The sequence below is a fragment of the Vombatus ursinus genome, unplaced genomic scaffold (genome assembly GCF_900497805.2).
Source record: "Vombatus ursinus unplaced genomic scaffold, bare-nosed wombat genome assembly UNPS02011369.1, whole genome shotgun sequence".
Classification (NCBI taxonomy): Eukaryota; Metazoa; Chordata; class Mammalia; order Diprotodontia; family Vombatidae; genus Vombatus; species Vombatus ursinus.
Window position 1 is genome coordinate 5,927,531 of NW_020951147.1, and position 16,336 is coordinate 5,943,866.

At 58.5% G+C, this 16,336-nt stretch overlaps 2 protein-coding genes across 4 annotated transcripts in view; one reads left to right on the plus strand and one right to left on the minus strand.

Moving 5' to 3' along the window:
* The window catches only part of PPP2R5B (protein phosphatase 2 regulatory subunit B'beta), a 9,637-nt gene extending 4,859 nt beyond the window's left edge, over positions 1 to 4,778 (minus strand). Inside the window, exons 1-10 of one of the 2 annotated variants that reach the window (XM_027856169.1) lie at positions 4,615 to 4,778; positions 3,891 to 4,425; positions 2,837 to 3,033; positions 2,400 to 2,501; positions 2,202 to 2,294; positions 1,885 to 2,015; positions 1,515 to 1,574; positions 1,095 to 1,203; positions 575 to 628; positions 430 to 480 (exon numbers count right to left, since the gene is read on the minus strand). In XM_027856169.1, coding sequence (XP_027711970.1) covers positions 430 to 480; positions 575 to 628; positions 1,095 to 1,203; positions 1,515 to 1,574; positions 1,885 to 2,015; positions 2,202 to 2,294; positions 2,400 to 2,501; positions 2,837 to 3,033; positions 3,891 to 4,089 — 996 coding nt within the window. In that variant the 5' untranslated portion in view covers positions 4,090 to 4,425; positions 4,615 to 4,778. Of the gene's footprint in view, positions 1 to 429; positions 481 to 574; positions 629 to 1,094; positions 1,204 to 1,514; positions 1,575 to 1,884; positions 2,016 to 2,201; positions 2,295 to 2,399; positions 2,502 to 2,836; positions 3,034 to 3,890 lie in introns of both variants that reach the window. The other variant, XM_027856168.1, reaches the window with a different exon arrangement.
* A 462-nt stretch (positions 4,779 to 5,240) lies between these two features.
* On the plus strand, positions 5,241 to 14,875 carry LOC114038636 (solute carrier family 22 member 6-like). Of its 2 annotated transcripts, XM_027855982.1 has the most exons (11): positions 5,241 to 5,411; positions 7,005 to 7,187; positions 9,110 to 9,213; positions 9,566 to 9,720; positions 10,082 to 10,250; positions 10,384 to 10,507; positions 10,615 to 10,730; positions 11,817 to 12,034; positions 12,450 to 12,558; positions 12,909 to 13,112; positions 13,402 to 14,875. In XM_027855982.1, the coding sequence occupies exons 1-11, from the start codon at positions 5,319 to 5,321 to the stop codon at positions 13,472 to 13,474; spliced, it is 1,548 nt and encodes a 515-aa protein (XP_027711783.1). In that variant the 5' UTR covers positions 5,241 to 5,318; the 3' UTR covers positions 13,475 to 14,875. The 2 variants fall into 2 exon arrangements, with proteins under 2 accessions (XP_027711783.1, XP_027711782.1); XM_027855981.1 differs by lacking the exon at positions 5,241 to 5,411 and having other exon boundaries at positions 6,840 to 7,187.
* The last annotated feature ends 1,461 nt before the right edge of the window (positions 14,876 to 16,336 follow it).

Genomic DNA, 16,336 nt, shown 5'->3' on the forward strand with positions numbered 1-16,336 from the left:
CCCCCTCCCCTCCCCAGTCCCTCCAGCAGCCCCCCTCCCCTCCCCAGCCCCTCCAGCAGTCCCCCCTGCACAGCCCCCCCAGCCCCTCCAACGGCCCCCTCCCCTCCCCAGCCCCTCCAGCAGCACCATGCAAGCCCCACCCAGTCCCTCCAGCGGCCCCCCTGCACACCTCCCTCCCCTCCCCAGCCCCTCCAGCAGTCCCCCCTGCACAGTGCCCCCAGCCCCTTCAGCGGCCCCCCTGCACACCTCCCTCCCCTCCCCGGCCCCTCCATAGGCCACCCTACACACCCCCCTCCCCAGCCCCTCCAATGGCCCCCTCCCCTCCCCAGCCCCTCCAGCAGCCTCCCCCCGCAGACCCCCTCCCCAGCCCCTCCAGCAGCCTCCCCCCACAGACCCCCTCCCAAACCCCTCCAGTGGCCGCCCCGGTACCTCCTTCTGGGTGCAGGTTTTAGGCCAGTATTTGAGCAATCCCCGGATCACCTGTGGGGCAGAGGGAGGTCAGAGGGAGGGAGCAAAGGCCCGGCCGCACCGCCCCCCCCAGGGGATGGGCCACTCTGGCACCCTGGTCACTCACATGCTCCGTCAGGGTGGCATCTTTTTCCAGGAACTGTACTACGCAATATGCCAGCTGCAGAGGAAGACAGACAGACAGACGGGCAGGAGAAAAAGGACAAGGCAAGATGAACCAGCAGCCCCTGAGAGAGGCAGGGAGCAGGGGGCATCACAATACCAAATGGGGATGGATTACGTGGAGCTGGAAGGGACCTCAGAGGCCATTGATGCTGCCCCCCTTTTAACAGACAGGGAAACTGAGGCCCAGAAAGGAGACACGACTGGTCCAACGTCCCAGCTGGGAAATAGCAAGACCAGTGTTAACCCCTTTCCTCTGCCCCACAATGTTCCCCTAAAATTTCAAACAGGCAAGTCCCCCTCTCGGGTTAGCTTTGGGGTGGGCCCGCTGTCCTCTGAACGTCACTTGTAACATGAAGGGGCTCGGCTGGGGGGTCTTTGAGGCCCTTTGAGGCCTGGAGTCCTCCGTGTTTGTGTGAGGACTGGACCTTGGGCCAGGAACTGGGGGGAAGGGGGAGGCTCACCTGGGCGTGGAAGTTGGAGAGAGATTTGACTGAATGTAGGGGGATTAGCACTCGCACCAGGAACTGTTTGTGCTCAGTCTTCAGGGGCAAAGCAAACCCATTGATGATGCTGTGGAAGAGGGAGGAGGGAAGAGGGAGGAGGGAGGGAGGAACGTAGGGAGAGAGGGAAAGAGGGGAAGAGAAGAGGGGAGGGAGGAGAGGAGGAGAGAGGAAGGGAGGAGGGAAAGGGGGAAGAAAGGAGGAGGAGGGGAGAGAGTAGAGAGAAGAGGAAGAAGAAGGAGGGAAGGGAGGAAGAGAAGGAGTGAGGATCCCAGCAGTTCAGGCCCCAGCCCTGCCCCTAGATGCTGGACAGCTCCCTGGAGGAGGCAGCTGCCCCGGCCAGGCCGCAGGCCGGCTGGCCGGTTTGTAGGTCTGGCTCACCTCCCCAGGATCTCCAGCAGCTCAGCCACACCATTGAAATGCTCTAGCTCATAGATGAACCTGGAGTCAGGGGAAAGATGTAAGAGGGGGCTTTTGAGCCCTGCCAACCTGCCAGAGCCCCGGCTCTTCCCAGCCCCACAGAGAGCTCTGCACCACTTGGGGGTCTAGCCCTACCCATAACCCCGCCCCTCCTCAAACCCCACCCCTCCCAGAACCCCGCCCCTGACCTGCACCCCAGCCGAGGCCCTCACCTCACCCCCTCCACCCATCACCCTTTGCACGGTTCCCCACCCTCAGCCGGCCCCGCTCCCTTTTGCACCCCCTCCTCTTTGCATTCCACAGCCAGGGTCTGGGGAGCTTTTTCACTCACCGAAGAAAGATATGGTTACATTGCTTTCGAATGTAAGCACGAAGGCCCAGGAACTTGCCATAGACCCGGTGCAGGATGGTTTTGAGGTACTCGCGCTCCCGGGGGTCCTCGCTGTCAAACAGCTCCAGGAGCTGTGGGGCCCAAGGTCAGGGCCACGGCTGGCGGAGGGGAGGCCCCAGGCAGCCTCAAGGCCCGCTCCTTCCCTCCCTCCCTTGGCCGAGGGTCCCTCCATCTGGATCCCCAGGGACTGGACCCAAGCCCTCCCCTCCCCACCAGGGCCTCAGTGCATTAGGCCCCTGGGCTCCAGCCTCACCCACCATCAACACAAACTTCTGATCCACATATCTCTTGGCCACTGAGGGTTGGAAGTCTGGACTCTCCAAGAAACGTAGAAAAAACTCGTAGACCAGCTGGCAAGGGGAGGAGATGGAGTTCTTGAACCCAGCGCCCCAGGGCCAAGTTCTCCTGCCAGGCTAGAGCATTTGGATCCTTTTCCTCTGCCCCAGCCCAGGTACCTGCAGGTGTGGCCAGGAAGGTTCTAGGTTGGGTTCATCCTCTTCAGGGTCAAACTCAGGATTCTCACTGGGTGGCAGCGTCCGGAAGATATTCACTGAGATCTAAGAGGAAGGGTCGGGGTGCTCAGGAAAGGCCCCCTTCCAAAGCTGGCCTTCACTGCTGCTAGCTAGGGGCCAGTGGAATGCTGGGCTTGGAATCTAGAAGACCTAGGATCAGAACCTGCTTCAGACACTTCCTGGCTGTGTGACTCTGGACAAGTCCCTGGACCTAAATCCCTGGGCCTCAGTTTCCTCATCTGTCAAATGCAGGGACCCAACTCAGTGGATTCTAAGGTCTCTTTCAGCTCTAAATCGGTGGTCTGGTGACCCACCAAGGGCAAGTGGTCCGACCCCAAGTGCTGCCTTTGGAGGGAGCCGGGGGACTCAGGCCTGCTTACCATACGGATGATATCGGGGTACACTGGCTCAATGAGGACGCCCCGGGTGCCTCCCACACACTCCACCAGCTCATTGAGGGCTGCTCGCTTCACCTCCTTCCCCTTCAAGTCAGCCACACAATCCAGGAAATCGAAGAGGACCCCACACTGGGCCAGCTTCCGGCTCAGCAGGTCATGGAGCTCGGAGGCTGGTACGTCTGAGGAGGGAAGCAGGCGCCAGCCTGAGCCCTGGGGGTCGGGCTCCAGCAGCATGGCCAGAGCAGTGGATGGGAGACAGGCTGATGGCCCCAAATCCTCGGCCCTACTGTCTCCTCCCCAGGCCAGTCTTCCAAGGCCTTACCTGCCCCTGCCCCAGCCCCAGCCCCAGCCCCAGCCCCAGCCGATCCACCTGTGTCCCTGCTCAGCTCCCTGGCTCTCCCAGGGCCCTGCCAAGACGCCAAGCTCTCTGCTTCTCTCTCTCGCTCTAATTTTCCCTTCTCTGGAGTTGAGCAGGAAAAGAATGGGTTTTTAAAGTAAAAAGCTGACCCCCGGGATCCTCAGCTTTCGGGGGCAGCTGCTACAGTTACTAGCTCTCTCCTCTTCAGCCCATTCAGGCCAGGAAGCTGGTATATGAGGCCAGGAGCCGTACCAGGTAAACAGTCTCAGCTGTCTCCCAGGAGGCTGGGCTGGAAAGGTAGGAATGTGCCTAAGGGATCCCGGCTAGGCACACACATACATCTCAGGAGCCCAGGGACTGGCTGAGAACTCGGCGGGACTCATTCTGTCCCCCGCATCAGCAGAACCATCTGAAGGCTGGGCCTGGGGCTCCCACAGGGGATCCCCAAACTGGGCTGAGGCACCCTACTCCAAGCTGGGATGCCCTATTGGGTAACCCCAGAGGCAGGACCAGCTCCCCACCTCCAACGATGACAGGCAGAACAGAACATGCGTCAGCAAAGGGGGTCAGAGGGGCAGAAAGAACAGGGCAGAGCCCTGGGGGACAGGCGGCAAGAAGGTGGAGAGAACCTGGCATCTGATCCTGGGGCATCCCTCCCAGGTCCCAGGGCCCACTCACCCTTGAGCAGTGGCAGGGGGGTGAGCTCCTGTTGGTTACTCTGGTATCGGAACTGGGAAGAGCTGTGGGAGCGCCTGGGCCGGGCCCGCCGGAGGGACCGTCGAGAGAAGCCATCTACTTTGTCCGGTGGGGGGACTGGAGATAGCCCCGGGGAGGAAGGGCTGGTTGGGGTGCTCGCTGGGGGCAGCTTGGTGTCCATGGTGACTAAGAGGGGCGGCAGCGTCAGGGGGCAAAGGGGGGAAGGAGTCAAAGCCCCCCCCACCAGATACCCACTCTGCCAAGAGGATGCTGGGTAAAGTCCTGGCTAGCAGGGAGCCCCTGGCTGACCCATCCTGGTCAGGGTATGGGCCTGGTGAGGAGGGGCTATGGTACAAGTACTACTCCCTTTGCCCCCCCCCAGGGTCCCACCAAGTAACCAGTCAGTCCCTGGGGGGCAGCTAGAAGAGGGGGGTCCTCAGGTGTCAGGCCCTTGGGGGAGGGGCGGGAGAAGCTGGTTATGGAGTTCTTATTGAGGGGAAGTCGAGGTAGAATGATCCTAGATGTAGAAATCGAGGCAGCAGAAAGATAGATGGGGGAGGGGGAAGGAGGGGAGCCAGAGTAGGGGAGAAAGAGAGAGAAAGAGGAGGGAGGGAACTGGTTAATCTTCCTCTGAGGTCGGAGTGTGGGTAAGGAGAAAGACTCCCATATTCTCTCCCCAAAGCTGGAGGCAGGGCCACTCACTCACCTCCCAGGCACCCAGGTGTGGGGGGCCCCCTGAGGCTGGGTGGGACCCTCAGCTAGAGCCCCCCTCAGGGGCGAGGGTGCACGGCGAGGGTCTGGCCCCACTCCGGCCTGGGGCAGAGAGCGGAGAGGCAGCACCCCTGGGTGTTCGCCCCAGCTGGGAAAGCCCGAGGCCGGGGGGTCCCCTGAAGGCGCTGGGGCATCCCCCACCGCACGCACCCCCCCCTCCCGGGGCTGGGGCCGGGGCCGGGGCCAGGGCTGGGGCTGAGCCCGGGCTCGGGGTGCGTGCGGGGAGCTCCGAGCGCCTGGGTCCTGGGGAGCAATCGCAGGGAGGGAGAGGAAGGAGCGCCCTGCCGGAGCTGCTGCCGGTCCCCCCTTCCCCGTGTGGCCCCTGCGACTGAGGGGGGGGCCCCGCTCCCGGCTCTGGGGGGCGCTGGCGGGCGGCGGGGAGGGGGCCGGGAGCTCCGTGCGCTCCGCCTGCCTGCACCGGCCGCCCCAGCTGCTCAGAATGACATCAAGTCACCTCCCCCCGCCCGCCCTGCGCCTCCCCGCGGGGGAGGGGGAGAGGGGGAGGGGGCTGCGTCATCGCGGCCCGGGCGGCCCGGGAAATGTAGTCCTGCTCGGCTTAAAGGCGCCGGGAATCCCCGCTCAGCAGCAAGTACCCGCCGGCGCTTGGAGATCGTCTGGTCCAGCTCCATCATTTGACAGATGGAGAGACGAGAGACGCGGGGCAGACGCAGTATTGACTTTGGAGTGAGGGGCTTGAAATCAAATCCTTACTCTACTCTACCTGCCACCCGGGTGAGGCAAGCTCCTTCCCTTCTCTGGGACTCAGTTTCCTCATTTGTAAAAAGCATTGAACTGTGGGTCTCTGTTGAGGTTGCTATGGCTTTTGGGATCCCGTCGGGTCATCTGCCCTGCCCCTTGCCGAGTTTCCCCTCTGGAAAAGGAGGAGGTGGTCCAGAAAGTCCCTAAAGCCCCTGCTTCCAGCTCTAAATCCGATTACCAAGCGACTAGCAGGGCCCTGGAGGCTAGGCAGGGGCCGGAACGAGAAGGGACCAGAAGGTCTGTGTCCTGAGTGCCTAGCTGGGGAGCCTGAGCTGTCCTTCAAGGCCCTGCCCCAAGCTCGGAGGGCACCCGGGGGCCAGCTACTCCAACCCCTTCATTTTACAGATGAGGAAACTGAGGCCCAGAGAGAGTTCTCTACATTCTCCAAATCTATCCATGATTTCCATCTGATTTCATAGCAGTTATGTTCTAACGCATCTCCTCAGACGTGCCCATCTCGTGTCTCTCACACTGGACAGTAAGCTTCTTGAGGGACTCCTCCTTTAAGCCAGCATCTTGGGTACCTTTCTCTCTGTACCCAGTACAGTGCCCTATTAAAGACATATTCATTGACTGAACGATGGGTTTGACTGGGGAGCCCAGACTACCAGGAGACTTCCCGAGACCTAGAACCCACAGCCTCCGATTCTGGATAGCTGGGGAGGCCTTTTCAGCCTCAACAGAACTTCACTCCCTTAGAAGGCAGCGGCAAAAGCGTTAACCCGAGCTGGCCAAGCCAGGGGCCACTGGGAGATGTAGTTCTCCTGAGGCTGCCGGGAAATGAAGTCAGCTTGCGTCCTGCAGCCCCCCCCCCCTCCCTTCTGCACAGTCTTGGGTGACATCATAGTCTCAGCATTAAAGGGCCAGATTGGAATGGCAGGGTGGATGACTAACCCCGCCCCGGGCCAGACTCAGCCCCGCTCCCTGGGAGGAAATGAATTGATGCGGATCTCAGCCTGGGGGCCAACAGAAAGGGGGGAGGAGGGGTTCTTATTGCAAAAACAAACAAAACACTAGTAGAAGCAAGGAGCCTGCTAGCCACGGGTCTTCCTCAAGTCCTGGCCCCCTTCCCAGCATTGCACCCCCAAAGGCCTTTTCGTTTCCTCTGCATCCAGAGCCCTCCAGCCTGTGCGCCCACAGCCAAGCATCCCCCCATTCCCAAGCCCTGTCCCCCAGACTTCTTCACCCCTTGTATCAGACTCTCCATCCTCTGTTTCTGGCCCCTCTCCTTCCATGCCCCACACCCCAGATACCAACATCTCGTGACCTTTGCCCTTCCTGACCTTTCAGCATGCCATGCTCCAGCACCTCAGCGTGTCTCAGTCGAATGAACTGGACATTGCTCCCCCTAAGTTACAGTGTGGTCAGTTCCGAGGAGGGTGGCTTGTGGGCCGGCAGGGCATGGGCAAGGGCAGGGGCCTGGGAGAGGAAGGGGGGCCAAGGAGGAAGGCAAAGGGGCTGGGGGGCCTGCTGGAGCGGGTGGGAGGATGGGGGCACTTCCAGGTGGTCCACGTGGCCATCGTGTCTGTGTCTTTTGCCTTTGTGAGCACCCATAGTTTTCTGCAGAACTTCACAGCCTCCATTCCTGACCACCACTGCAGAAGCCCCGGCAACCTGTGGCCGTTGGATGCCCAGGGACAGCCAGACAGGTGCCATCGTTTCCGAGGCAATGCTACCAATGAGACCGAGACCTGTGTAGAGGGCTGGGTGTACAACCTCACCACCATTCAGAGCACCATCGTTACTGAGGTACCAACGGGGTGATGATGATGATGATGATGATGATGACTAGCTTTTCTGTGTGCTCCACACATGCTATCTCACTGGAACCTCGTGACAACCCTGGGAGGGAGTGCTATTATTTTCCCCATTGTGCAGATAAGGAAGTTGAGGCTCAAAGGGGTAAGTGATTTGCCAAGGGTCACGCAGCTAGAAAGTGTATGAGACAGGATTTGAACTCAGATCTTCCTGTGTGTGTGAGGCCCTGTGCCTAGGGCTTTGAAGGTCACAAAAAGGTCCTGTCCTCCTACAGCTTACACTCTAGTAAGAGTACGAGAAATGTTTGGGGAAACAACCTGATAAAGAAACAAGGTATTGTGGGAGTTTAAGGAGGGAGAAGGCCCTTCTGGCCTGCAGGGTCAGTGTGGCAGCCTTCCTGGAAGAGACAGACCTTGAGGGAGAGATAGGATTTCAGTGTGGGAAAAGGATGCGAGCATTTCAGGCAAAGTGCCTACAATGTGCCAGGCACTGTGCTAAACTGGTTATGGGAGGGAGTGGGAAGGACTGTGAGGGAGGGTCATGGGGTCTTCTGAATCCTAAAGTGAGGGGCAGGGGAGCACCGTGAAATAAGTCAGGAATAATGGGTAGGGGCCAGACTATAGAGGGCCTTGAATGCCAAGTAGAACCAATCATTTGTGAAACCCTAGACCTAAAGTAGAAGGGACCTCTGAGGTCCCCATCATTTTACAGATGAGGAAACCGAGGCCCAGGGAGGTGAAATGATTGCCCGAGGTCACAAGGTAGTAATTGATCAACAAGCATTTATTAAGTTTCTACTGTATACCAGATACTGAGCTGTATATACTGGGGATGCAAAAAGTTCGCAAAATTGCAGCACTCGTCCCTGTTAAGAAGCTGGTCTTCAACCATGATGGAGTATATAGAGGACTGGACTTGAGGTCAGAAGGACCTGGGTTCAAATCCTGTCTAAGGCACTTATTCGTTGTCTGACCCTCAGCAAGTCACTTAACTTTTGTGCTTTAGTTTCCTCATCTCCAACATGGTGATGGTAGTGGATTCAATGGCCTTCCAGATACAAAGCGAAGATTGCACGTACACACACACACACACACACACACACACACACACGGCTTTAGGTGGAAGCCGTTTCTTGAGCAGTCTTGAAGAAAACAAGGGATTCTGATCAGTAAAGGTGACGTGGGAAGGCATTCCAGGCATGGGGGATAGACAATGCAAAAGCACAGAGGTGGGAGTGTATTTGGTACACAGTAAGTGCTTAATAAATGCAACTTCATTCATCCATCGAACATTTACTAAGCACTCGCGGTGTTGTGTGCACAGCCCGAGGCCGGCAGAGAGATAGGGAAGACTAGTCAAAGTCACTGCCTTTCTGGAACTTCCAGTCTAGGGAGCCAACATGCCAACGAAGAGATCTTTAATGAAACAATGTTACCTGATAAGCCCCTGGGAGGGAGGGCAAACTTCCAGGGGAGGTCTGCTGGAGGAAGATTGGGAAAGTTGGCAGCAAGCCCCCCCAAGGCTTCTGAGCAGCAGGTGACAGTCAGATGCAGGGAGGAGGAGGAGGAGGAGGAGGAGGCCATGGTTCTCTGTTCCGGCCTCCTTATCCCTAGAGGGGGCCCCTCCAGGGCCTCGACCTTTAGACTCCATTTTCCCCTCCCTCCTGATTCTCCTGGGCTGCTGCTTTCCCAGGCATGTAACCAGTGCCTTACACCCCACCAAGAACTCTTTTACAGCCATGATCCCCACAATGGCCCTGGAAAGTGCAGAGGGGTAAACTGAGGCTCAGAGATGTGTTGTGAGCTCCCCAAGGTGCCCGGTGGCCGAGCCTGCCCAGCTCAGCTCTCCTCCCCACCACTTCCCTCACCCCCAATCTACCTACATGGGCACAGATGCTCCCACTCTCCCAACAGTGGGATCTGGTCTGCAGCCTGAAAAGCCTCCAAGGGGTGGCCCAGTCGATTTACATGGCAGGAGTGTTCCTGGGCGCCATTGTGTTTGGGGGACTGGCTGATAGGTAAGCATCGCAGCCGCCCTGCCTGGCCGGCACCCCTGGGGCCGAGGGTGGATTGGGAGTGGTTCCAGAGTGGACTGGACGCTCCAGGGGCATGCCAAGATTTATCATCCCCAGGACCAGCCAGCAAAGGCTGAAGAAGCCCTTCTCAGAGACGGGGGTGGAGGGGTGAGGATTTCTGCTCAGGTAGCTGAGGCCCCTGCTAGAGCCGGCAGCCAGACGAACCCCTTCGTCTGTGACTTGGGTGTGCCCAAGTCTAACCTGAGGGGGAGCTCTCCCCGTCTTCCCAGTTCTGGGCTCTGGTGGGGCTGCCCCAGCGCAGGCCACCCTTGACCTGGCCCCTGCCCCCCCCCAGGCTGGGCCGCCGGACCATATTCCTCTGGTGCCTCTTCCAGACGGCTTCCCTGAACACGGGGGCAGCCCTGGCTCCCTCCTTCTCCATCTACTGTATCTGCCGCTGCCTGACTGGCTCTGGCATGTCTGGGTTGGTGCTCAATGGAATGGGACTTGGTGAGTGGAGGGGGGCAGCTGGCCCGGAGGAACTGAGGGGTCCCCCAGAGGCTCTGACCCAGGCAGAGTCTCCAGGCTGAATGGGAGGACAGGCGGCAGGGCGGCAGGCTTTCTTTCAGCCACTCCCTGGAATGGAGTAGCAGGTGACCCAAGGGCTGCCAGGCACCCCCCATCTCTGACATGCCATGCCCCCTGATCATCCCTTCCCTCCCCCGCTTGCTGAGTGACTGCCCCTTCACCCCAACGCCACGAAAGCAAAGTGCCCCCTTGCAGAGGTGGGTCTGCTGGGAGGAAGGGCTGGGGGGCAGTAGGCCTAGCAGGAAGGGTCAGCACTGTGAGATGAAGCCCTCTCTCTCCGCAGTTCTGGAGTGGACGACGCCGTCTCACCGAGCCATGGTATCTGGCTTCCTTTCCTTTGTGCTCAGCCTGGGGCAGCTGAATCTGGTCATTCTGGCCTTTGGCCTCCGGCACTGGAGGCACCTGCAGCTGGCTGCCGGGGCACCCTATGCCCTCTGCTTCCTCTGTAGTTGGTGAGCGCCGTGCGGGACTGGGCCCAGCCCCTCGCCATGGGGAGGGCGACGGGAAGACTGCTCTTCAGGCTGCTGGGCTCCAGGGTGTGGGAGCAGGCCCGGTCAGGCTGTGAGCTGACCTCTGACTCTGTAGGTGGCTCCCAGAATCTGTCCGGTGGCTGATGGTGAGGAAGCGCTTTTCTGGGGCCTTGCGGTCCTTGAAGCTGGTGTCATGGATCAATGGGGTTCCAGCAGCCAGGGTCCAGCTCTCCCTGGAGGTGAGGAGGTGCAAGGGAAGGGGCTGGCTGCACCCTCACCTAGCTCCAAGCTTTGCCCACCAGAGCCCCCTGGATCCAGGCCCGAGACCCTTTTCTCTTCCCCATAGATGCTGGAAGCAGACTATTCCGAGGAAGAGGTAGGAGGAACTCCAGGGTCCTCTGTCCTGGACCTGTTTCGATCCCGGGAGATGCTGGCCATATTGGCCTGTACCATGGGCATTTGGTGAGTGAGGTGGGGAAGGAGACAGAGAGAAGCCAGGAAAGTTTTGGATGGGGGTGGGGGAACAGAAAGTGAATGAGAGACCCATATGGCAAAGACAGAAGGAAGACCCGGGGGGGGGGGGGGGGGGGGTGGGGTGGAGTGCAGGCTCATCTCTCCTCTCCCCAGGATCTTAGTTCTAGATCCAGAAGGAACCTCAGAAGTCATCTGGCCCAACACTCATTTTACAGATGAGGAAAACTGAGGCCTAGGGACTCACCCAAGGTCACTAAAGTGGGTGGGTGCGTCTTCATCTGCAAAGTTATAAGGCTGGGCTGGATTTCCAGTCAGGTTGCTGGAATTCCAAACATTTATCAAACAGCACGTCCTCTGGCCAAGTGCTCTGGAGAAAAGGGAGAAAGGGGTCAATCCTTGCTTTTTTTTTTTTTTGATTGAATGCATGGGATTGAGACGGGGGGATGGGGAGTCACAAGTGGACACACCTTTTATGGATCTAAGTTCGTGGGGATCCCTGGTGTGAGCAAATCCAAGCCTTCGTAAGGGGCTTCTACTGATGTGGCAAGCATTGCTGGAGCACCTACTATGTGCTTATTTTAGGGGACCTGCTTCTTAGAGGGGCCTCAAGGCTGGTCTTTTTGTAAAACATTCATGTTTTATAAATACTGCTTTTTGTGGGGCACAGAATATGAGAGGTAGAAAGAACCCTGGAGCACTGAAGGTCAGGGCTAGGAGGGACCCTTAGAGCATAAAACATCAGAGAGAGAAGGAACCTGGACACACGGAACATCAGAACTAGGAGAGACCTCAGATCATAGAACACAAAATACTCGAACTAGGAGAGACCTTGGAACACAGAACGTAGAAAAAAGATAGAAGGGACCGTGGAACAGAGGATGGAGAACGTCAGAGGTAGGAGGAAGCCTGGAACACAGAACACGGAACATAGCAGGCCATCTATTCTGGCTCTCTCTTTTGCCACTGAGGAAGATGGAGCTCCAGGCAGTAATAACCAATATGGCACAGTCAGTGACAGGGGCCTTGGGGGTTAATCCCCCACCTTCCTGTCCCTTTCTCCCCTCTCCCCGCCAGGTTCTCTGTCGCCTCTGCCTTCTACTCCCTGGCCCTGGATCTGCAACGTTTCCCTGGGGAAGATCCCTACTTGGTTCAGATTGTCCTGGGGAGCATAGATCTGCCCTTTCGCCTCATGGTGCCCAAGCTGGCCAACTGCCTGGGGCGCAAGCTTACCCTGTCCTCCTGCATGATGCTCGGAACGGGACTCTTTCTGGGGGCCATCCCAGTGCCCCACGGTGGGTACGGGTGGGCTGGGCCAGACGCCTCCTGCAGAGGAGGAAGGGCTGCCCTTGACCCTCAGCTCCTCAGCCTCCACCTGGGACAGCTTTGGTGGGAAAGCCCTTGAGAGGTAGCCCAGTGATGCCTGGGAGGATCCCAGGGCCTGGCCTCTAGTCCCAGTTAGGACACGTCCTCCGGCGCTGTCCCAGCTTCCTCCTCTCTATAAGGAGGTCCCTAAGGGAAACTCTCCTGGCTCAGACGGTCTAGGTGCCAAGCCCCCCCCCCCCCGCCAGCTTGGACCGCTTCATCCCTGAGCTCGGCTACTTCCCCATCCTTTCCCCTGTTCCCCCCAAATCCCTGCTGTGCCCTGGGTCACCATCCCTCAAGCCCCCTGGTCTGGCTTGATTCCGGCCTCCACCCTTGTGTCCGCAGAGCTGGGCCGCCTTCGGATGGGGCTGTGTGTGCTGTCCAAGGGCTTCATGTCAGCCTCCCTCAGCTGCAACATCCTCGTGGCCACTGAGGTCTTCCCGACCTCCCTCCGGTGAGTTCCGGGCCCTCCTCCTAACCCTAACCCTAACCCTAAGCACGCCTGAAGTCCTCTGGAGCCTTGGCAGGGGTGGAAAGGGCCAGAGGGCTCTGCCAAGCAAAACTTTATTAAGCACTTCCTGTGTGAGCAGGACACACTGAGATCTAGACCCAGGTCATGGCTTGGCTACTCTGAGCTGTGTGACCCTGACATGGTCTTTTCTCCCTGAGAGATGACTCCAAGGGTCTTTGTGCTCTAAATCCTGGGACCTACGTGTCAGGAATTCTCCGATGAACACGTGGATTTATGGGTGTGAGCGTGTCTGAGCCTGCGCCCTGACCCCCGCCCTTTCTGCTGCTTTGCAGGATGACTGGGATGGGGGTCAGCAACATGGTGGGCTACCTGGGAGGTATGGTGGCCCCACTGGTCCTGCTGGCAGGCCCAATGCTCCCCCTCCTGCCGCCCATGCTCTTTGGTACCACCGTTCTGGCGGCCGGCATCCTGGTTGTCTTCCTGCCCGAGACACGGGGTCTGCCCCTGCCTGACACCTTGGAACAAGCCCAGAGCCAGTAGGTGACCTCCGGCCTTCCCTGGAGGAGATCTTGTCCCTTGGGACCTTCCCAGGGGTTTCCTCCTTTGTCCTCTCCTCTAACGCTGTGTACCCCCTCCATGGTTCCCCACCCCTGGAGCCTGAAGTGGTCTGGGTACATCCTGCCCAGGCTTAGTCACCCCTACACCACCTACTCATACACACAAGCTCTGCTGACCTCTTCTGCCCCGGTCTCCAGAGCTCCCTGAAGGGGCAAAAGGGAGGGGACTAAGCCTAGAACAAGGGCGACACTTTCCTCCCACCCCCAGGGTCCGGAGATGCTGGAGCAGACTGCTGAGAAAGCCATGGCAGGGGACCCTGCCCCTCCAGACCAAGCTCTGACATCCCTGGGAAGAAGTGACCCCAGCCCAGGGCAGGGAGGGGATGAGGCTCCCTCGTGGCAGAAGGAGAAGACCTGAGTTCAGGCGCTGGCTTGGCCCCTTCCTCTCTCTATGACCTCGGCCAGGCCCCTGCCTGAATTCAAAATCGCCCTGCTCCGGGCCCTTCCTTCTTCCCTACTCTAGGTCTCCAGGGGGAGCTCACAAGTGGACTTCTCCCAACTGGGGTCAAGCCTGAGTAACATCAGATGCCTCAGGCCTCTTATTACACATTTATTCATTCACTCATTCATTCATTAACTCAAAACCTCCATCCTGGTTAGGAAGGGCTGTGACTAAGTATGAGAAACGGGTTTTCATACATGAGCTAGCGTTGCACAGACAGCCCATGTTATATCCATGACCCTCTGGATCCTGAGGCCTGGTAGGAGTCCCAGGCCCCCTCACTGCCCGGCCGAGGCACCTCTGGGGCGTCTCTTTGGAGCACGGGCCTCAGCAGGGATGTTAATGAAATGATCAGATGCCCTTGTGGGTCCCGCTGGCTCCAATCTCCTGGGATTCTGCTTCCTCAGGACATGGTCACACTGCCCGACCCCGGAAAGGGAGGCTGAAATGAGGAAGGGGAGATTCTCAGATGAAAAAAAAGGGAATGCACCCTGGGCCATCTCTCCTGGCTCCCTCAGGGCCCCAGCCTCCGTCCCTCACACCCAGTCCATATCTTCCCAGAGTACCACTATTGTTTCACTCAATAAACATCTATTTAAAGGAACTACTTCTCCTGGGTTCTCATCTTGCTCTTCTACTAATCCACTGATTGGGTGGCCTGAGGCAACTCTCTGGGCCTCAGTTTCCTCATCTGCAAAATGAAGCAGTCTGACCAGATAAGGGATTCTTCACCCTTTGGCATGTTTCTTAGACCTCTGGGACAGCTGGGGCAAACCCTGCTGTCAGAACCAGGTCTTTAAATGCATAACATAAAAGACACAGGGACACAACAGAAACTAACTATATTTAAATAGTTGGGGTTTTTTAAAAATCTTATAGATGCCAGGCTAAGATCCCTTGGAAGAGATGGTCTCAAAGTACTGTCTTGTTTTAGAATTATGTTCTTACACTAGCATTACTGTTCTCTTATTCAAAAGCATTTGAACCCTGGCCCAGGCCCCAGGCTCTGGGCTCAATCCTACCACCCCACTTTGGCCCCAACACCAGTTTTGCCTGGGTATCATCTTCACAGATGTGGGCAAGCACCCAGCTCACAACATTGGTGAAAGGCCAGCCTCAGCCCATCAGGCTGCAGCCTCTACAAGGGGGCATCGAAGGGTGCCCTGGACCTCCAATTCTGCCTCAGACCATGGACTAGCTGTGTGACCTTGGACAAGTCACTTAACTTGTGTGCCTCAGTTTCCTCAACGCTAAGATGGAAATAATAACAGCACCTGCCTCCCAAGGCTGGCAAAGGGGTCAAAGGAGATGATAATGGTCAAGTTCTCAAATGGCCATTACTGGCTCAGCTTTTCCTTCTAGTCTGACTAGGCTCATAGCCTGGGTCGCTTAGTAGGTCCCACCTTTGGTGCTGCCCCCCTCCCCACATTCTCCTGGGCCTGGTTTTTGTGACACTGTCCAGTCTCCCTGTTTTCTTCCCACCTCTGGGGGCTCTTATTACCTTCCCTAACTGTGGGTGCCCCCAAAGGGTGTGTCCTTGGCCCTCTTCTCTTCTGCCCCCCTAGTCCCTCACTCTGTGATTTCATCAGCTCCCATGAGTTCCAATGGCCATCTCTATGTTGACCCCACCCCTGGCTCTCTCCTGACCTCCCGCTGCCCAGGGGACGTTTGGAGCCAGATGTCCCATAGGCACCAAAAGCACAAGGGAGACCAAGATGGGGAACCCCTGAACCCCTGAGTAACTCCGAGATCAGACACAAAGGCTCGAGGCAGCCCAAGCCCCTGTGACCTCGGCAGTCTTCTCACACGATCCCAAACGCTGCGCTCCTGCCACACTGGACACACACAGGATGGGCCATCTACCACCTCCAAGCCTTTGTCGCTGCCTGGTCTGCTGGAGTGTGGCCCAATCCCTCCTAGTTCTCCCAAATGGAAGCTCCTGGAGGGCAGGGCAGGTCTTTCTGGTCAGGAGATGGGGGGGGCCTGGGAGGGAGAAGGACCCTGCCCAAGCCAATCCCGTCACACCCACACCCACCCAGAGCGGTGAACACCAGCCCTAACAGAGGTCTAATCCCAGGTCACGCCCTTACCCTCCCCTCCCTCCGGCTCCCGGACCGTCCAAGGCCAAGTTCTTTCCCGGGCCTTCAATGTCCCGCCGCGCCCCCTCCCCCACTTGGCCCTGGCAATCCTTCCAGTTTAGCCCCACGTACTAGGCAGGAGGCGCCCCCTGCCCCCCCAGGAGGGTCTTTCCTCGGACCCCCGACCCCCCGGTCCTCTGCTCTGGGATGGTCCCACAAAGTTTCCTGGGGTGGTGGGGTCAGAGGGCCAGGCTCAAGTCCCAGGCCTGCCCCTCATTACTAGAGTGACCGCGACGAAGTCCTTCTTTCCTCTTCCCAAGCCTCAGTTTCTCCACCTATAAAAACGAGGGGGTGGGACACGACGCTGGGGCTACGGTCCCTTCCAGCTCCAGAGACGTAATTGATCAGACACTGTCCCTTTAATTCGTGACCCAGAAGCTGGGAGGCGGGGCGGGGAAGCACATGCGCACTACGCTTCGGGACTTATTTCTCGAGCGTCGCCATCACGCGTCCCCCTGCGCTCCACTTCGAGGAGGTCAAATCTCCCGGGCGCAGGCGCAGTCTCTCATCACGAGACCTATGTGGCTCCGCGAGAAGCCGGGGCTCTTTCCGGCGCCCCGCCC